General features: G+C 38.5%; 1 protein-coding gene across 5 annotated transcripts in view; it reads right to left on the bottom strand.

Annotated features, from left to right (window-relative positions):
- LHX8 (LIM homeobox 8) overlaps nt 1-22390 on the bottom strand; it is a 56830-nt gene that overhangs the window by 15026 nt on the left and 19414 nt on the right. For 3 of the 5 annotated variants that reach the window (XM_027619131.1, XM_027619140.1, XM_027619150.1), the window contains exons 8-9: nt 17831-18014; nt 12968-13631 (exon numbers count right to left, since the gene is read on the bottom strand). In XM_027619131.1, the coding sequence (XP_027474932.1) occupies nt 13555-13631; nt 17831-18014 (261 nt within the window). In that variant the 3' untranslated portion in view covers nt 12968-13554. Of the gene's footprint in view, nt 1-12448; nt 12526-12967; nt 13632-17830; nt 18015-22390 lie in introns of those variants that run through there. The other 2 variants (XM_027619170.1, XM_027619160.1) reach the window with 2 other exon arrangements.

Genomic DNA, 22390 nt, shown 5'->3' with positions numbered 1-22390 from the left:
TCGCTTATCCTGAAACAGGAAATAGGATGGATTTTGAGGTTGGAGTTCAGGGCTAGAGTACAGAATTAAAGGAAGGAGTTGATCTGGGCTCTAAGCCCTTGCAGACCTATCTTGGGGGAAATGGCTGCAGAGTGTGGGGGGTGTGTGTGTGTGTGTGCGCACACACGTAAAATAGAGAAGTTACAGAATCAAGCGTATGAAATGATTGAGAACTTGGGGTTGTGTGGGTAGGGAGATTCTATAAGTGTACCCAGGGTGGGGAATGAGAAGAGAGGCATCCTCTTCTCTGTACCTGGAGAACACCCAGCTACACCAGGGACAGAACGGGCCTGCCGTCACTGCCCTTCTTCAGTGGACAGGGGTTATACCAGGCTCTAGGATTTTCAGGCTGGGGGTTGAGGATTCATGACCAAATCTCTAGGCTACGAATGTTTCAATGATACCAAATGAAGGAGTCCCTCCCATATGAGGGAGTCTTCAACAGAACAAAAAGTGTTCTCTTTTCAGGACCATAATAATATAGAGAACTTCTTACACTGAGGAACTATAGTTGGGAGTCTAAAAGGTACTACAATACGAAAGAATAAAGACACACTTGTTGATATTAGAAGGCGATCTTAGAGTTATTTCGTTAGAATATTTGAAAGATCAGGTCCTTTTGTAATTCCCTGATTTGGTAACTTAAAATGGTTTCTTGTTTACATCTTAGTTTTTTGGAAACAGTATAGCATAATGATTAAAAATATTTATTCTGGGGGCACCTGGGTAGGTCAGTTGGTTAAGTGTCTGCCTTCAGCTCAGGTCATGATCTCAGGGTCCTGGAATCAAGCCCCACATCAGGCTCTCTACTCAGTGGGGAGCCTGCTTATTCCTCTCCCTCTGCCTGCCGCTCCCCCTGCTTGTGCTCCCTCTCTCTCACTCTTGCTCAAATAAATAAATAAATAAATCTTAAAAAAAGAATATATATTCTGGGGGCACCTGGGTGGCTCAGTTGGTTGAGCAGCCAACTCATGATTTTGGCTCGGGTCATGATCTCAGGGTCGTGAGATCCAGCTCAGTATGGGGCTCTGCACTGGGCATAGAGCCTGCTTAAGAGTCTCTCTCTCTGCCCCTCCCCACCAACTTACATGGATGCACACTCTCTCTAAAAACAACAACAACAAAAGTATATATTCTGGAGTTAAACTACCTGCATTTAAATCCTGGCTCTGCCACTTAGAAACTTTGTGACCTATGCTTCAGTCCCCTCAAATGTGAAATAAGGATCCTAATAACTAACTCATGGGATATAGGGATGATTAAAGAAAGTTAACACATGTAAGCATTTGGCACAGTGCCTGGCACATAATAAATGTTCACTAAATGTCAGGTAGTAGTATGGTCTTGTTTTTTTCCCTAGAGATCTGCCCTTCCTCGTGGAAATGGAGGTTCCCAAAAGCCTCCCAGAATAGGCTGAACATGCTCACAACTCTAAATGATGGAGCCTTTCTTCAAAATGAAGAGACTGAGCTGAAAAGAGTCAGAATGACAAAATTCAGAGTTGGACGTTAGGATTTCTGGCTAAGAGTTATTTTAAGGTACAAGCAGGTAGTGTTATGAAGACTTGGGAGCAGCTCAGTGATCCCACAGAGACACCACTGGCAAACAAATCATTTAGCAGAGCCCAGGGTGTTCCTTGGAGATTCAGGCAGGGGGCCTGAACTGGATTATTTTTGTTTCCATTTCCAAAGAGAAGCTGAAAGGGAGGGGCATTTGGATTCAGAGAATAAAATGGGGGTATTGGATGAGATGATCTCTAAAGACTGTTCCAGCATTCTACAAGGCACTGAGTCTCTGAGCATGACTAAAAGAAGGGGGATTAAAAAATATTCAAGGCAGGAGAATTCAGGCAGATCCTCAGGAAAATATGTCCCAACCAAATTCCTGCTGAGCCTCAGAATACCCTAGTAAGGGAAATGATGTGAGTTTCATACCCAGAGTTATGGAAAAAAAAAAATGAAGCACAAAATGTTGGGGGAAAGTCGTACATTGGCAGACAGGTAAGTCTCTTTTCCAGCCAGCCTCATTTCACCATGACTAGAAGTTATGTATTGTCAAAGAAAGCTTTAAAAGGATTTGGATGGACAAGTTCAACAGTGGCTACATACAAATTATTCCTATTCTCTTTTAAAATCTCCTGTTTAAGCAATGGTTGTTAGGCCCAGACTTACAAGGGTAAAATAATTCACAAATTATATTCAATTGTGACTGTCTGAAGATCTCAGGACTAATGTAATGGTCTCACATGTCTCTAAGAAACAGTCCAAATAGTTGTGATAGTCTGTATAGTTTGTGTGCTATAAGGTCATGAAATTAGACTGTAAAACCCCATTTGATGGATCAGGATATTAAAATGGAATTATAGTATTGTTGCAAGAGAGGAATTCTTGTGCTTCAAGAGATGAAAGATGGGGGAAGCTTTGGCAAGTCCAGGGATGAGACAAGCAGCTGCTGTACAAATCTCAATGCTATTAGTTTACCAGAGCATCCCCGAGGTTTCCAGTCCACGATCTCTTGACCTACACAACCACCAATCATTCTGCCAAGATGTTGACTCCACATTCAGTGTAGGAGCTGCAGCCACTCTATTCAGTTGCTCAGCAAAGCCTCAGACTCACCATGCTCCTTCTTTCTTAGCCACTGAGTCTCTAATATGGCCTTTGTCACCCTGCTTATCATTTTTTCTTTGGAGGAAAGAGGGGAAGGGAAGTGTTAAATGGCATCAACTGAAATCTGAGACAAGAAAGCAGTCTTCCCCTAGTGCTGTCTTCCTGCTCACACCAAATTTCACTGGCTTAAAAGCATAGCACAATTTTTAAAAAGCAAAGCAAACCATTAATGTTATGACTCCAGCTTGGGTGAACTTTTCTTGAGACACAGAGGACACGCCTGTTAACACTGATTCCCTTTATCTCCAGCTGTCAGCCTCTTTGGGAAAGGGATTCACATAGAAGAATGACCTCCAACAACATCAAGCATATTGGGACCTTACCATTTTTGGAAGAAGTTTCTATATTCATGCCTACCAGGTGGAGAAAATGTACAAAAAAAAAAAAAAAAAAAGCCCCATCTCTTGGTCACTCAGTGACTCAGATTTCCTACCTGAAAATTAGAAAACTAGTCTCAAGCCAGTGTCTCTGTGACTAGCCAAAATGTCTGAATATTTGAAAATATGTGGATGTAGGGTACCAAGTGCACTCATCCAATGGACTGACTCACATTTTGGCAACTGGGTAATGCCAAATAGCATCTCGGTCAAGAATTTCGTGGAATTAAAGAAAAAATCAGCAAAAAGAGTATTTGTTGTAAACAAAATAGACTCAGTTGTTATAATTTTTTGAACCCCCACGGTTGATTTAGCTCTGAATGTGCCTTGGTTGGTTTGCTTGAAGGCCACCTGTCTCACTTTTGTCAACCTTTACTGTGACATAGGCAATGGAAAAAAATCTAAGACCTGGGTTCAAATTCCAGCTTACTAGGAACATTTCTGGTTACCCTGAACCTCAGTTTTATCATCTGTAAAGTGGGAATGAGAATAACTTATAATGTGACACTGTTGTGAGGAGTAAACATAAGGTATTTTCAGCCCCCAGTTTACAGCAGACCCTTGATAAGTAAATAGCAGTTTAAGAAGGGCAAACAGTGTGAATGAATAACAGCACAGGGCAGAATCATTCATCTGTTAAATCCCCTCCTACTACCTCAGGGTTTCTCAAAAGTGTGTTCTCTGACCATTTGCTGCAGGATCCCTCAGGGTGCCTGTAAGATACAGAGATTTCTGATCCCCATCCCAGATATGGTAAATCAGGATCTCTGGGTATCACCATTTCTAACATCCCTCCCAAATCTCCAGATGACACTTGAGTACCTTAAATTTGAGGACCACTGAATTAAAGCACTAACTAAAACCTATTAACATTTTTAGTCATTGGTTTGTAAAGACATAGATAGGTCATATGTTTCAATGATTTAAAAGCACTCTCTGAGTCCTGAGATCCACAGGTCCTCTGAAAGTTTAGATAATATCATCATTTTGGGGAAGTTTAAAAAGCCAGTCAAAGTACTTTGTAGGAAAGCTGTCTTTTTATTTTTCCTTGATTCACTGGTCAACTAATTCTGTGCTATTATTCAGGCCCAATGGACAGCACTTACTCAATTCCCTGGGCTATTAAACACAATTTTATATTATTTGCTCATTTAGCTTACTAAAACTCCAAGACTGCTATAGAAGACACTTGGTCTCAAATCCACTTACTCTTAGACTCAATAGTCCAAAAGAAACCCTTGACCTAGGAGCACTGAAGTCTTGAATTTACAGTTCAGGAGAGAAAATTATTCAGCAGACGAGACATTGGGCTAGGATGGATACATGTTAGCACAAAGGTAAGGGTATGAACAGCAAACACCGGCCACTCCTTTGGTAATGGAGAAGTGTGGCCCTAGGGTATCGCCGAAAAAAGCAAAAATGAAGTTGGCAGAGGTGTCAGATTACCAGTGTTCATGTAGCAGTGAAACAAAGGAAGCACCATGAAGCCTGAAATATGAGCCAATTTCACTGGCAAAGCCTAGGAGCTCCCCCTCAGCATTAGTGAAGCTTGTATTGAATGGAACCCAGAGCTGAAGAGATACAGAGAACTTGGAGAGGGGCCATGAAAGGCAATCAAGATCAATCAGGCTTCAGAGACATATATTCCTGGAGGGATTGGCTTCCTTTAGACCAGAGCGATGAGTTGTGGGCTGGGAGGGTGGTTGCACAGAGGAGATAAACAGCGTATTTAGATGGGTAACTGATAGGAGTGTAAATGTTTCTACTGACAGCATCAAAAGAAGCTTGTGCTGAACTTCAGCAGAAATTGGGCTTGAAATTGGAAGACCTGGTTGCAAGGGAGAGTGTTATTGTTTTTGGTGTTTTAGGGGAAGCTCTAGTGCTGCTTTCCTGCCTCAGAGCACCCTCTCCCCTCTGCCTCACCTCTCATTCCAGTATCCCCCAGTTCCTGATTTAGGGCTGACAATATGCCAGATACTGGGCTGCCTTTTTTTTTTTTTTTAAGATTTTATTTATTTATTTGACAGAGAGAGACACAGTAAGAGGGAACACAAGAAGGGGGAGTGGGAGAAGGAGAAGGAGGCTTCCCACGGAGCAGGGAGCCCGATGTGGGGCTCGATCCCAGGACCCTGGGATCATGACCTGAGCCGAAGGCAGACGCTTAAGGACTGAGCCACCCAAGTGCCCCTGGGCTAACTGCTTTATCTGTCCATTCTCATTTATTTAATCTTCATTGCAGCCCTGCAATGTGGGTAGTGGCATGCTCATTTATAGAAGAGAAAACAGGCTCCAAGAGCATAAGCAGCTTTTCCAGGGTCAGAGAGTCAAAAAGTGGCAAATCCAATGCGTCTTCTAAAACTCGAAGCACTATTTTATCCCGCCTACTTGTCTGAAGCCCAGGAGGCCAATGTGACTGGGAGCAAGAGAGCAAGGGAGTGAGTGAGTGGGGACAAGGGAAAAAGACAAGGTCAAAAAGTAACAGGCTGGAACTGGGGGCAGCCACCTGGTGATAAGTGCCTTTTAAGCCCATGGAGGATATTGGATTTTCTTCTGAATACGAAGGGAAGCCACTAGAGAATTTTGAGCAGAAAAGTTTTAACCTAGGTTTCAAATAGATCTGTGTGAAAGTATTTTAAGGGAGAAGAGGTGGAAGTCAGGAAAATAATTGTGTAGCTATTTTAAAGCCCTGATGAGAGATGGTGGCTTCCACTGTTAGTGTTAGAGATGTAGGGAAGTAAGTAGTGTTAGAAATGTAGGGAAGTAGGTAGATTTTAGAAACATTTCAAGGGAACAACAAACAGCATGTGATGAATTGGTAAATGATATGTCCAAGGTTACGTAGGTAATAAGGTTGGACTAGGCTGGGTTCAGAACAAGGCTCTGACTATCTGAAACCAAACAGTGTGATCTTTCCCTGACTATAGAGAGCCATGATCACAGGTTACTGAGAAAGGGATTTCCCAAACCTGAGGCCAAAATAGAGGCAGTTTCCAGTGTGTAACACTTATGACTGAGTTGTTTGTGTTTGCGCATATGCATGTGTATGTGTCTTATATGTCCCTGGATCTTCTCCCCTCATACCAAAAAAAAAGGAGAGTTGACAGCAGATTATCCAAAACACAGATAAAAAACAATTACCAACCCCATACCCAAACATGTCATCCTACTTTGAAGATTAATGGAGGTCAGCTACAACCTAGAATAGCTACCTACCATGGTCATGGTGAAAGGTAAAGTTTATGTTTTAAGCTGTATTCAGTAGAAGATGGGAGGAGCCACTCACCAAATGAAAAGACTCTGTGGCCACATTTGCACAGCAAAAGCCAAGTGGAAGATTGAGCAATTACCTAGTAACTGCAGGCTGGGGAGTCAGCCAATTTGGGTAACTCAGATAAAAACATGTGCTTTGGCTGCTTCTCTTGCCTGAATTACTCGATAATGGCCCAACTGTCTGTTTTGCTTAGCTGAAGAGAACAAGAAACAGGTCCATCTGAGTTGGAGACCTTCCATGGGCCATGGTGCAGCCCAGGCTGAGGAGCCAGCAGGGGAAAGGCTGCCCAAGGAGGCTGCCTTCAGGCTGGCATGACGTAGTCAACCCTGGTAAAGATGAGTGCTCTGCTGGTGCCCTCTGCTAGGTTCTAGAGACCTGAAGATGAACAATCCTTATTCTGATGTTTCTCAAAGTCTAGTCTTGAGACAAACTTGAGAAAAGATAATTATAAAAAATGTGTGAAGTATAGAGATATTCTTTGAAGAAATGATGGGAACACAAAGGCAGCAACTGACCCACACTGGGATGGGATAGGAGGCAGGGAATAGCTAGGTAAGGCTTCCTGGAGGAGGTGATGCCCGAGGTAGGTCCTAAAAGATGAGTAGGTATTACCCAGGAAAAGAGAGTGGGGGAAGGGAGAGTGAAAGCTAGTGTGAAGGCTGATAGCATTTTTCCCTGCTGGTGGTAAAAGTTAGATTACTAAAGAATAATAATTAATAGACAATATTCAGGCTTTACGATGCCCATGACATCTTACTAAGCACTTTATAGGCATTATATTACTTCATCTTCACAAAAACCAATTGGAAATGGGGCTATTATTATTCTGTTTTGCTTACGAAAGAACTAAAGCACAGTTCAATCATTTGCCTACAATCACACCAGTGGGGTGTGGCAAAACCAGGACTTCAGACTATAGCACTTCAAAGTTTTTTCAGTTTTGATTTTGTCTGTAATGTGGCTTTTGTAGCCCTGGGTACCGCCACGCAGTTTCCATACATGTCCATGACAGATCAGAATAAACACATGCTTCACAAAGGCCAGAAGTCTGCTCTTAGAGCAGAACTTTAGCAGCCAAATGGCCTGCCTGTTCCTGAGTCAGCTCCACAATACCTGGACTCCTCCCTCTTTGGTAAGTGGCACCTTGTTCCCAGCCCTATGTGAGCTCAGTGTGCTCCTCAGAACCCATGAATTCCCTGTAGACTCTGACTGCCTTCACTTAGTTCCACTACAGTCTCTCTCCTTCCATCATAACAGGAGTGCAAGCCTGCCAGAAGGTGGGATTCGTGCCTTTGTTAGAATTTTCTTGATCCCTCTCCCACCTTCCTTCCATTACTGATCTCCTGCAAGTGCCAGGCTCTGCTGAGGGGTCTGTGAAGCTAGCCTTGCCCACCAAGACTCGTAAGACATGTTTTTACAGTTGTCATAAAATGCACCAGGCCATGTTCTGAAAGATAAATGATGAACTAGGAGAATTGCACATGGTCTCGCTTGGAGGAGTTTCAACCAAAGATGAAATTTTGTGGTTCAGAACCATACTGGCAAAGTAGCAGACTCATTCCAGTGCATCTGAAAGAAATGAGCTAATAACTAGTAGTGTTTCCCGAGAGACTTCACCCTGGTTCCGGGAAGTAAATATTTTGAAATTGAATTTGTAACAATGGTTTCCATTTTCAAATATAGCATCATAACTCCTTTGGGTTTTAAAAAAATATTTTTGCAAACATTCAAATCACCTCTGCAATCTAAATTATAGAGAGATTTTCTACACCCAAATTACACAAGGTGACACCTCTACTAGTCTGAAAAACTCTTTAAGATCAAGAAGGAAGTTTATGTGGAAAGCAAATAGATATTTTCCATTTGTGCTGAGGTCAGGATAAGAGAAGAACTTCATATGAGAACGTGGAACTCATTACCAGCATAGATACTCCACCTCTAATTTTATTTAAAGAAATGGATAGAGCACTGTCCTCCTGGGGTTGCCTGGGGATGGGGCAGTGCTTGCCAGACTCCCGGTGCTCCAACAGCCCAGACTGGGCTTGCCTGATCTCCTGTCACTAGCTCCACCCTCCTAAATTAATAGATCATGTTTTTACTATGTGTTTCTCATTCACCGTCTCACTTTTGCCTCATAAAAATCTTCCTTCTACTGTTGAGTAAACTGGCTTCTAGTGAGGTTACTGGATCCTTTATATACAGTTTATTGGTGTCAAAGAATGCACTAAAATCCAGGTGTCCCGTATCTCAGACTAAGTGGTATATAAATATATAAAATGCCACAGGCATAGAAAAGATATTTGCTGAAAAAAGGAAGGATATTTTGAGAATTTAAGAAAAACTCTTTTGGAATTTGAAGTTTTCTTAGGATGTTCAAGTATATTATTCTGATTATTTTCCTTTCAACCTCATTCAACTGAGTATCTAGTGTAAATTTACCATATTACACACTAGAATACAATGGAAAGCAGGTCCCTCCCAAGGCTCACTATCCTTTCTTTTTCTTTTTTTTTTTTTTTAAGATTTTATTTATTAATTTGACAGAGACAGAGACAGCGAGAGAGGGAACACAAGCAGCGGGAGTGGGAGAGGGAGAAGCAGGCTTCCTGCCGAGCAGGGAACCCGATGCGGGGCTCGATCCCAGGACCCTGGGATCATGACTTGAGCCGAAGGCAGACGCTTAACAACTGAGCCACCCAGGCGCCCCTATCCTTTATTTCTTAACATTGTTTTCTCTTGCTGTGATATTCCCCCCCACACACACACACGCTGTCCACCCCTTAAACTCTGCTCTCAGCACACACACACACACACACACACACACACACACACACACGCTGTTCACCCCTTAAACTCGGTCAGCCCCCACCAGCTACAAATTCTAGGTAGATCCTCGGTAAGGGTTGACACAATTTAAAAAGGGAGAAGAGCCTTTCCTGCAGGGGGTTTCACATCCTCTGAGCCTCTGGAAGTCTATCTTCTTTGGAGTTGCTTATGAAACCCAAGCAACTGGAAAGCACTTATGAATGTATTCTCCTGAGATTGCTACAGATTTATAAAAATAATCTGGTGCTCTGGAGAACTCTTGCATATTAAAACCAAAGGCCTAATTATGTTAATGTTCCTTAAATTTCAGGTCCCCATTTGTCAAGTGGGGACATGATATACAGAAAAGCATTAGAAAGGTGTGCAGGATCATGTAAATAAAGGTAATATAATGATCAATAAAGCTGATAAAATATGATAGTATAAAGAGTGCTAGGTACTAAAGTAAAATATTTATATCAAGTAATGAAACCTCAGCTGAGCAAATCCTAAAGAATGTTCACTTAGCCATGTATGGCAGAATACCTAAAGGAAGAAAGGTCACAAAAGTGGTAGCTTGTGTTTAACTTTACCCCTTTTATAAGAAACTAGTTCTCTGAAATGTAAATTAAAATTTCATATGAAGAAATAAATGAAATATAAGACTTTAAAAATTATCTTTCTGACTATCAAATTGAAAAAATAATTAAGATATTAATTCCACTGGTAGGCAGGAGAGACCAGTGCTCTGGAAAATACCTCAGATACTGCTGGTGGAGATGTAAATTAGTGCAGCATTTTGGGGACAATTAATGATTTTCAAGAGTCTTTAAATTTGCATGCACATCCATTCCACTTCTAAGAATTTATACTTGAGAAATACAGATGTAAATAAAAAGGTAGCTATGAGATGCTCATCATGGTGTTACTTAAAATAGTGCTTAAAGTACATAATAATATGGTACCTGGTATCACTTAGCTGCTAGATTCAAACCCTGATTTTGTTATTTCTTACTGAGATTCTAGACATATTACATTTTAATTTCTACATTTGTAAAATAAAGCTGATAATAATAGAACCTGTTTCATGAGGTGGCTATGACTATTTAACAAAATACATCTAAGGCACTTAGGGCATACTAAAAAGTGCTCATGGTGTTAGATTATGTTCATTATAATGAACAATTAAAAACAATCTACATATCTAATAAATTGTTTCATCCTAGCAATGTAGTGCTATATATCAATTAAAATGATACTGTAGGTGAATATTTGACTTAGAAAGATAATTATGTTAAAGGAGAAAAGAAGGCTATAAAATAGTATTTACTATGTGACTGAATCCAAGCAGATGTTTATAAGACATTATCTAGTGTACCTGAACGTGTTTTGAATTAAAATGCATTTATGTCTCTAAAAATTTAGTTATATTTCACAAGGGCAAAAATCAAATAGTGCTAATTTCAGTTCCTTTACTTCCTGAGGTGGGGGTCAATAAGAATTTTTCCTGTGCTAATATACTTTTGCTAACTTAGTGTGCTGCAATCCAAACGACTTCTAATAATAAAGTAGAAGCATTTCTTAGAGGTGAAGTCCTCCATGTCATAACAAAGTCCCAAGATACTACCTAGTGTCATAATGTTACTAAAGTAATTATATACATAATTTACCAAGTCAAGAAATACTATAGCTACCAGCATTCAAGTTCCTATAACAATTTTTAAAAGCATGAACTATTGGGGCGCCTGGGTGGCTCAGATGGTTAAGCGTCTGCCTTCAGCTCGGGTCATGATCCCGGGGTCATGGGATCGAGCCCCACATGGGGCTCCTGGCTCAGGGAGGAGCCTGCTTCTCCCTCTGTCTCTCTCCTTGCTCATGCTTTCTCTCTATCTCTGTGTCTCAAATGAATAAATAAAATCTTAAAAAAAAAAAAGAATGAACTATGATTCTAATAATGTTTATTATGGGATACTTATAACAGATATAATTTACTATAATGTGGGATTTTAAGAATGATATTTGCATAATATAAAAGTACTACTGAATATTAATGCTACCATGTCCAACTAACAAGATTCACTTAAGGGTACTGATTTAGTGTGACTCTAGTTTCAATGTTGGAATTGGTGATTCAACTGATTTACATAGCAAAAAGTTATCCCTATTCTCTCACAGATTATGAATCTCTGAATCCCTAAGAGATAACTATTTGTTACCCAGGTCTTTGCTAATCCAATGATAAAAAGTCTTCCTCCAATCCTCGCAAAAGTTGTTCGATCACCCCCAACTTCAAGCAAGTAAGTATTGTGCCTACACATGTACTCTATTACTAATATGGAAATACTTCAATTCTTTGTTAATGTTATAAAATTAGGACCTCTGACTTCCACCAATAGAAATGAAAACATAGGCATTGTTTGTATCACATGAATTTTTTTAGTACTTTTATATCTATCTCATTTCATTAATAATATTAACTTTATATGCAGGATATATAAATCTCATTCACTTTGACAGCTTTGAACCTCTGTTATGGAAGTTTTCAACTTTGGGCTTCATCTTCGGAACTAAAAAGTGTAGTGATGTGGTTTGTAAAAACTCTCTGAACAGTTAGAGGGTGGTGAGCACAGGAAAATGACAAGAGAGGAGAACTAACACTCACAATCAAGCACCTTCCAAGCTAAATGATGCCAATTATATCCAGCTGGGAAATGCTATAAGCTGCTAACGGTGCAGAGCTTGACTAGACTACAAGAGCTTTCCTCGACATCTGGTAGAGGTAAAGCTGACCTCACCACTCCGTGCCTGGGACAGGTAGACAAAAACTCAAGGAGATTAGCATCAATCTCACAAGATCAGAGTGACTATTGGCTACATTCTTTGTTTCTGGGGGAAAAAAAAAATCTAACTGGAGTAGCAGGTTTAAAAAAAAACAACAAAAACAAAACAAAAGCTTTTTCATCCTTTCTCCCATAGTGAAACTTAGGCTTATTGCCTCTGGTTTGAGGGAGATAGTGAGTTACTTACAGCCACGTGATCGCTTTCTGGTTGCATTTATGATTACTAGAATAGAATTACAAATATTCCACTATTACTTCCAGTCCTCAGCCAGATGTGAATCTGCTAAGTTAAACAAAGACTTAAACTTAAGATTCTGAAGATATTTTTTTTCCATTACCTTTTTTTTCTTACTTGTATATGAAAAACAAGAAGTGAGTACTGATTAAGTTCTTTAAATTAAAAAATTAGTGAGGGTGGTACCACTTACTTTTGTAATTCCAAGACAAGCGTCCACTGCTACATAGGATAAAGTCCTGGGGTTTAGATTTCAGCTCTCAGAATCACAATCCCTAAAGAGTGTTCACTAGGAAGAAAAAGTAAAGAGTCTGCTCTAGAAACATTGCTCATAAACTCCAAATACTTTTAGTTCTCCTTTTTCACCCCTGAAGAAATATATTCTCATGGCCCATATTTCATTTCTGACTTGGGATACCCAAAAAGGTTGTTTTGAAAAGTGCTGTCTTTTCTTTCACATTAATTTTATTAGCTAGTTTAAAAGGGATAATTTGCCAAATTAGATGTTTTCACGTGTTCTTTTGTTGAGTAAGTGCAATCATCTACAAATAAGTTTCCTATTAAAATGTACTCAAAACACAGCTCAAAACAAAATGACTTTCTAAAATTAAGAGTTGTTATATTTGAGACTAACGTTGACTTAATGCTGAAAACACACACAAAAAAGGACAAATTGGTTGAAACTTTCACAAGAACGGAAAATGTTTAATAAACTTAGAGTGGTGGGCTTATTAAACTATAGTGTTATTTACAGCCATAATTCATCAACCACAAACACAATAATGTGTTTGCATGGCATGCTACAACAGAAGCTTTATTCAATTCATTCAGAAAACATTGGCAAAATAAATTTCAGTTGCAAATTCACAGATACAAGCTTCAAAGTATAAAGTTGTATATAACAAAAAATACAGGTATTATTTATAACAATAACTTACAGATACAAACTAATGATAAACTACAATTTCACAAAGGATTGTAAACATTTTGCACACTTGTCAGTCCTTTCTTTTAGGCAAAGTGCTCTTTTGATGACAAATAAATTAACAGATACACACTAGAGTGAACTATTTCCAGACAATACAAAAAAAAGTTTTGATCTGTTTCCTTCTTGTAAACATAAATTTTACAAAAAATGAAGAATCAATAAAAGTGTCTTGCAGGCCAACTATAGATACATACCTGGTTAAGCAAAGTGATGTTGAAAATGCTTTGAGTGTTAAATAAAAAATTAACATTAATATCTTTTCAATGGTATTTTATACATAATAAATGACAAGATTATATCCTTAATCATTTCTATCCCTGAAAAAAGGAATTAGGTATGACTTATTGGCAGTTGTGTCATTGAATGGGGTAACAAGGGCTGGAGTCCAAGAGTTGTTGGTGAATGAGCTATAAAATAGAAAGAAATTTGTGGATCAGTTTTGTAGGCTGAATAAAACTGATTTAAAAACAAACAAAAACAATCCAAGGCAATGCGTTTTCATTACTCATTATAGCTGAGGGCACCAAGCTATACTCATTCCACTAACCTCAGCAGAAGCATTAACTTATTCAGCAGAGTGAGTACAGTATTAAATGAGAATCCAGGAATAGTTTACCCCCAAAACCTTTTTTGGGGCCACAAGCTTTTGACACTTTAATGTCCTCCATCCATACCCCATTCACTGCACTTTACCCTGCAGCTAGAAAATACAAAAGCTTTGTCTGCAGAGATGCTGCTAGCTTCCATATAAAGCTGTCTATAGGATGACCCACCCCCAAATTCTCCTTTATGAATACTTAACCACCTCTTCCCTAAACATGCATCAAAGCACATTTGACTCAGGCAACACTATAGTCATTCATGTGAACATACACAATTTTAATGCTAGTATAATAGCAACAACGGTACAGGCTCTGGTTTTTTATTTAACCAAAACTTTAAATGAAGTTTCCATTCTCAGCAAGGTCTATGATGCTTCAAACCAAACCTCCCTCTGAGAGCAACTAGGAAAGCTGGCCAAAATTTTTGAAAATCTGTTGGAAGGCATCTGAAAGATACCAAGATAATGAGAAGCTGCAAAGCAAGTCCCAGAAGAGAAGGGAAATAAAATGAGGCTACTTTCCACCACCTATCCCCCAAATTTAGTGACAATTTTAAAAGAAAAGGGATGTCTGAGAGGCTGAGAATTTGAGCAGACTTGTAGGAGTTAGACTTTGGCTGGGAGATGCAGAACAAACATGAAAGAACAGGGACCACTGAAGAGAAGGTCTGGTTTAAAACAACAGAAACAAACACAAAAAAACATAGGCTTTGTCTGGAATCCCAAAAGGCTAAATCCAAGTAGTGACCCAGAAATATACCAGCCTTCCTGAGGACTGATGCTGCTGGATTAAGTTGGTCTTACCCCAGCTTAACTTCCTGCCAGAGGCAAAACCAAATCCTCTCTGGTGGAGACCATTCAGAGCTTCAAATTATTTCTAGTTTTTGATACCCAACCCAACATCTGAAGTGCAATAAAAAATAAAAAGGGAAATAAGAAGACATGACTGAAAACAAAGAGATCCAAATATTGGAGTTATTAGACATAAACTTTAGTATTACAATAATTAATATAACAATTTTATTAAGGAATAAAGTGGCAAAAATAGAAGATTTCAGCATAAAAGTGAAAACTATATAAAAGAATGAAATAGAAATTCTAAAACTTAAGATTTAATAACTGAAATTAAGAACTCAGTGGGTAAGTTTTACAACCATATTAGAGACTTAGTGACCTGGAGATAGGTCAAAAGAAAATACCTAGACTAAAGCATGGAAGGTCAAAAGGCCGGAAAATATGGAATTTTTTCATAAGGGGCAGAAACAATATTTAAAGAGACAAAAACTGAGACTTTTCCATAATGAAATACATCAAACTACATACTCAAGAAGCATATCATTATAATAAAACTGAAAACCAAACACAAAGAGAAAAGCTGGGATAAAACAATATTTACTTTCAATAGAGCAAGAATAAGACCAATAGCTGATTTCAACAATAAGTAGCATCAGATTAACTATCCATATCCTAAACAATAGAAACAATGAAAGCCAGAAGCCAATGTTACCTTACCTTCAAAGTGCCGGAAAAAAAAATAGCTGCCAACCTAGAGTTCCACATACACAGGAAATACCATTAACAACTGCACTAAAACAAACACTTGTGAATGAACCTTAGATGTGCAAGATTACTGAGCCAAAAACTCTAGAATATAAAAAAGTACTTAAAGATGGTCTAAATAAATAGAAAGGCAAAGTTCATAGGATGGAAGATGATATTATTAAGATGGCAGTTTCTTACAAAGTGATCTAACAGACTATATCAAAATTTCAATTTATTTTTTGGTGGAAATTGACAAGCTGGTAAAATTTATGGAAATGCAAGGGTCAAGAATAGGCAATACAAACCTAAATAAAAACAAAGTAGGAAGACTTTTTCTACTGGATATCAAGAATTGTAGAACTTGAATAATTAAAACAATTAGGTATAAATATGAAAATAAGTAGTCCAATAAAATAGAGTGTACAGAAATTAACACCTACATTACATGATTAGTTGATTTATGAGAAATGTATCACTACAAAACAGCTGGAAAATTGGTATTTTTATCAATATAACAAAAGAGTTTTGCTTCCTATCTCATACGACATACAAAATTCAATTCCAGATGGACTGTAAATCTAAATGTCAAAGGTCAGATAAGTTTCAAGAAGATAACATAAGAGGAATATGTTCACTATTTTTGAGGAGAAATAATTTCTTGAATAGGTCACAAAGAAAGCACTGTCCATGAAGGAAAAAAACTGATGAAATGAACTACATTAAAATTAGGAACTTGTGCTCAACAAAACATAACCTTGAGAGAGTAGAAAAAGGCAAGCCAATGAATAGGAGGAGATAGCATCAAAAAACTTTTTATATGCAAAATACAGTAAGAATTAAGATAAATCAAGGAAAAAACAAAATGGACAAGCCAATAGACCAACAGACAAAAGACATGAATAGGCTCTTCACAAAAAAAAAAAAAAGGATATACAAATGCCCAGGGAAAACATGCTTAGTCTCATCAGTCATGAGGGAAAAGCAAATTAAAATAACGAGCACTACCCAACCATCAAATTGGTTAAAAGAAGTCACACCATACCAAGTGCTGGCAAGGATGTGGAGCACCTTGAACTCCACACAGTGCTGGTCCAAGTGTTAACTGTTCAACCACTATGGGAAACTGGCAGAATCAGCTGAAGTTGAGTGTATGGGTAGCCTATGACCCTAAGTTCCACTCCCAGGTACATACCAAACAGAAGTATGAATTAATGTACATCGAAAGGCATGTAAAATAAAGTCCATAGCAGCATATTCATAAAAGCCTAAACATGCTCAAACACAAATGTTTATCAACCATAAAATGGTTAAACTGTGGTATATTCCCACAGTGGAATTCTATATAACAATAAAACAAATCACTGATTCTTGCAACAAATACAAGTGAATCTCACGGACAACGTAGTTGAAAGAAGTGAGATACACACGAATACATTCCATACGGTTCAGTTTATATAAAGCTCAAAAACAGGCAAAACTAAAACATGATTTTAGAAGTCAAGGCCATGTTACTCTGGAAGAAGAGGATAATAATTGGAAGGGGACATAAGAGAGGTTTCTGGGGTGTTAATTACGTTCTACTTCATCTGGTATTTACATGGATATTTTCACTTTAATAATTCATCAAGCTGGATACTTGTTATGTGTGCACTTTTCTATATGTATGTTTTGCTTCAATAAAAAAAAGTTTAATAAAACTCAGTATACTAACTCCGATCTAAAATTCTGAGTGTGCCATTTGCAATGAGGTGGATGGAACTAGAGGGTATTATGCTAAGCGAAATAAGTCAATCAGAGACAGACAATTATCGTATGATCTCACTCATGTGGAATTTAAGAAACAAAATAGAGGATCATAGGGGAAGGGAGGAAAAAATAAAAGAAGACGAAATCAGAGAGGGAGACAAACCATAAGAGAGTCTTAATTGTAGAAAACAAATTGAGGGTTGCTGGAGGGGAGGTGGGTGGAGGGATGGGGTAACTGGGTGATGGACATTAAGGAGGACACATGTAACGGGCACCAGGTATTATATGCAACTGATGAATCACTGAACTCTACCTCTGACACTAATAATACACTGTATGTTAATTAATTGAATTTAAATAAATAAAACTCTGAGTGTGAATACTTTCTCTGACCATAGGAAAATAAATTATTTAAATATCGGGTGAAAACAAAACAAAACGAAAAACATTTTTTTCCTAAGTAAAAAATCAAGCACTAACAGTCATTATCAATATTTGTATTTTAGCTGTGAAGTGGGTGTTAAACTTGTCCCTTAAAATGTAGTCACAGAAATAAGAATGTTTGGACATTTCTGCTCCCTACTGCAACCTCCCACACACAATTTTTCAGCTACGACTGAGGTAATATTTCAAAATATGAATCCTATCAATCAGCTAATATTAGCAGTTACCAGTTATTGTGCTTGGTCAACAGCTGTTAAAGGTTGGGATACCTACCATCCATGTAACTATGCAGCGCAGTTAGCATCGTCCCATCTTGGGGCACATAGGCAGAATAAGCCATTTCTTCTAACATGGGTGGAGACAGCCTGGAAGGAGGGACTGCTGTGACTGGGGCAGAGGAGGAGTGATTAGGACTGACGTGTTTCTTATGTCGTGCTCGACAATTCTGAAACCACACCTGAAGGAGGAGAAAAGCAATGTAGGTACGTCACATGTCAACTTCTGAGTACATTATCAACTCAGTTTACAAAGAAATGAATCCTCAATTTCTCTACCATATAAGCACGGTATAAATCTAAACAAGCTTTTTAAACAGTTCCGTAGACAGAAGAGAAACATTTGTATAAATATCAATGGTCATTTTCTTTGTTCATATAGTAACTATTTGGTGATTTACTTAAAAGCCAATTCTATACTATACTAGCATCTTCCAAAATAAAAAGGGAGGGAAGAAGTTCAAGAATTTCGGAAAAGTTTCCTTGGCTTTAACTACTGGCATTTGGGACAAAAAGAAAAACAGAAAAAAAAGCCCTTTAAATCAGAACTTAACAACAACGACAATAAAAAAACCCAACTAAATGTATTCTTAGACACCTGCTGGACTTATTTCAAATCCTTTTCCAAATGACTAAAATCCCTACTGAGAACTTAAAGCTTTCTACAAACCTCTTGATTCAGTTATTCCAATCACATTTTAACCTGCCGAGTTCAATTTCTCTTAGTGAATACACAGACTATTCCCTAAGAAGCATGTTAAGGTCAGGCTTATAATAAGAAAAAAATGAGTAATACTTAAGCAGAATAAAATATAAACACATCCACTGGTGAAACAGTTCACAAAATGTAAAGAGATAACCAGCTTTTTGTTTACTCTATCACAGAAATAAAGGAAACAAATTCAAGGCAAGCATAGTTTTGCATCCAGGTCAGGATGAGTGAAGCTAGGCTGCCCAGAATGCTCCCAGTAATTAATCTGCCTGTGTTTTAACTCCCTGCTGTTAGATAAAACTTGACTATAAAGTGTTACTCTATTAAAATATCAGAGCACTTATTTGCCATCACTCCAAATAAGTCTGTCATGAGGAGAAAGAGAAGTGAAGGAATAAAAAGTTTAAGGAAATAAAGATAACATTTTAGTGTCAGGGAAGAAGGCTGGGGAGAGATCAGGGGCATAAGCCCCCGCCCAAGGCTGGTAGGAAGTTATTTGATGGCACAAGGGAATGAGGGCTGAATGATGTAGAATAGAAGGAATCGCAAAAAGATTTATACAAAAAAGCTGACCTGATTTCAAAGACACATCCTGCCCTTGGGACTCAAAATTAGAGAGCTGGCAAAGTACAAACTCTAGGGGTTTCAGGAACAAGACATAGGCACATACCAAGGAAAAGGAGTGGGGAGTCATAGCCTTCTCCTCCATTTCGGGAGTATTAGACTCTTAGACACTTACACAGGGACCGAACCCAAGGTCCTCAGTCACAGTTCTCTCCACAGGCTCCTTAATAATAGGTGTCACTACTGTCATTCACCCAGTCAAGAAGATATCCTCACGTGTTCTCCAACTTGTGAAAGAGAACTACAGCCACCAGCGCTTTCCCCAACAGTACCCAGAAAACATACATTCCAGTGGGCTACATATAACCTAACTGACATGGCACTATGGTTCCCAAAGTTTCTCCAAAGTATCCTACATCTCCAATAAATTATATACTAGATAGAACCTACTCAGTTGTTTAAAAAAAAAAAAAATCCAGACTTTGGAAATATTATGAAAAAGGCTCGACATATCAGCAGAAAAACTACCTTAATGCTGATTCAAATAGCTCCTTGGAAAGATCATCAACAGACAGTCAAGTAGAGAGAGGTTTATAAACACAAATGTCATGTAACTTGCACAGAAAAATATAGTTGACAATTCCAGACCATCAGAAAATAACTTCTGGCATGAGGGCCACCCAACTTCAGAATTCAAATACAAGTCATTTTGACCCTCCTCACTGTCTTAAAATTTGTTTTGCAAACCTCCAAGAAGAGTTAAAATTTTTTCCGAGCAACACACTTTAAAATTTTTTGAGTTCTAAACTGTAAACTATATAAGCTAAGAGCAGGCTATGTAGACATTCTGAAAAAGAAAAGACTAATCCATAAGATGGATCTCTGAGAAAGCCCAAAGAGCCAAATATCAGACTTTTACGTATAAAAAAGATGGAATTTTAAATTATTGGGAAAGTATGGCATAATACTGATTTAGAGAAACTTGGCTAATCATTTGTGAGGAAAAAAATGGTAAAATCCCTACCTAATAACCAAAAGTTGATTCCAGATAAATTAAAAATTAGACGTAAATAATTGGAACCATAAACATTTAGGGGAAACAACAGTCAATACTGATATACTCTCTAGGTGAAGAAGCATAAAAAGGGCCAAAGCTAAAAGAAAAAAATATTGAGAGATTTGAATACATAAAAATATAAAAGTTCTGGGGTGCCTGGGTGGTTCAGTCACTTAAGCATTTGAATCTTGGTTTCGGCTCAGGTCATGATCTCAGGGTGGTTAGATCGACCCCCACATGGAACCCCATGCTCAGGGAGAAGTCTGCTTGAGATTCTTTCCCCCTCCCTCTCCCTTCCCTTCTGCTCCTCCCTCCAATCATGCTCACTCTTTCTTTAAAATAAATAAAGTATTTAAAATATACATATATAAGTTCTATGTGGAGAAAATAAATGAAAAGAAACTGATGAACTATGGAAGTTTAACATGATAAAAAGAATAAAAATCAGTAAGATGGAGAGAAACGGAACCACCCAATAGCAAAGTGGACTAAAAACATACAATTTCTAAAATTACAAAATAAGCAAACATGTTAAAGTCATTGATAATCAAAGAAATATAAATAAAAATGATTTCCTACCAAACTGGAAGGGATGTAAAAGAATGACAGTATTCAGGATTTGCATGGGTTGGTAAAAGGAAACTTGCATATCTAGCTCCTGGCAGAATAAACTGGTATGAACTTTCTGGAAGGTGATTTTTGTACTATCAGTTAATCAGTTAAAGGCCCTAAAAATGTTTTATCTTTTAACTCAACAACCCCACTTCTAGAAATTTATCATATGGAAACTAAGGAACAAGTGAGCAAGGTGTACATACAGTGTTATTCATTACAGCACTTTTAGGATAATGAAAATTTGGAAATAAAGTAAATGTATATATAGACAAATAATATATATATTTGCATGCTAGTACTCCTTCCTTTGCTATCCTCTCAAAAATACTTAAATTCAATCCTCACATATTAAAAACCACCATCCAACAATATATTCTCCAAGTTTTAGTACTTGGAATCAAGATAACTTGCCCACAATACTCGTAACCTAAATACTTGGAAATTTTGTGACATTGTCTGGGGTCCTTATTTCTTCAAATAATAAGAAAAGCTCCTGGAAAATCCTTCATTTTCCTTTACTTCAAGCTTCAAAATAATCTCAAACATCATAGTCATGAATTGACTTAGCTGGAGCAGTCATTGTCATTGAACGTATAAGACTCTTAGATTAGAAGGAACCCTCAGCCCATTCAGTCTGTACCACCTCAACAAAGGAAGCTCCATTTCCAGGCTCAGGAAACTCACTACCTCCAATGGCAGCCCATGTCATTTTTGTAGACTTTCATGCTGAGAAAGTTCTTCATCATGAGTGAAATCTGCCTTTTCCTTCATTCCCAAAGACCTGATTCTGCTATCTGCAGGACAGCCTTCCACATATATTTAAAGATACTTACTGTTTATACTATTCCTTCTCTTACTATCTCATCTCCAAATTCCTATTGCTGTTAATATATTAGCCCATTATTTCTAATTCTTTCATGACCTTATTAGCCTGACTCAGATTGGTTTCTTGTTAGACCCCTTTTTAAAATGTGGCACTCCAGGGGTGCCTGGGTGGCTCAGTCGTTAAGCGTCTGCCTTCGACTCGGGTCCTGATCCCAGGGTCCTGGGAGTCCCGCATCGGGCTCCCTGCTCCATGGGAAGCCTGCTTCTCCCTCTCCCACTCCCCCTGCTTGTGTTCCCTCTCTCACTGTCTCTCTGTCAAATAAATAAAATCTTAAAAAAAATAAAATTTGGCACTCTGAAATAAACACAATACCCTGGACATTTGAAAAGCACTGAGGTCATATGACCCAACTCCTCAGAGAACCTCATTACACTGCAGTCAGACAAATCTACTGGGAATCTAAGTCTTTAGAGAAGCTGCAGTACCATCAGGTTCTTCCCCATCAGCTTCTTTGTATAGATGATTTAATTATGAAATGCCTCAGGCTTAATAATAATAGATTGAAGAATGAGCACCCTATTTAAGAAATATCAGCCACCAGGGGTGCCTGGGTGGCTCAGTCGTTAAGCGTCTGCCTTCGGCTCAGGTCATGATCCCAGGGTCCTGGGATCGAGCCCCACATCGAGCCCCGCATCGGGCTCCCTGCTCCGCGGGAGGCCTGCTTCTCCCTCTCCCACTCCCCCTGCTTGTGTTCCCTCTCTCGCTGTGTCTCTCTCTGTCAAAT

Source organism: Zalophus californianus, chromosome 4 (assembly GCF_009762305.2).
Source record: "Zalophus californianus isolate mZalCal1 chromosome 4, mZalCal1.pri.v2, whole genome shotgun sequence".
NCBI classification, from domain to species: Eukaryota; Metazoa; Chordata; class Mammalia; order Carnivora; family Otariidae; genus Zalophus; species Zalophus californianus.
This window is presented reverse-complemented; position numbering and strand designations above follow the sequence as displayed.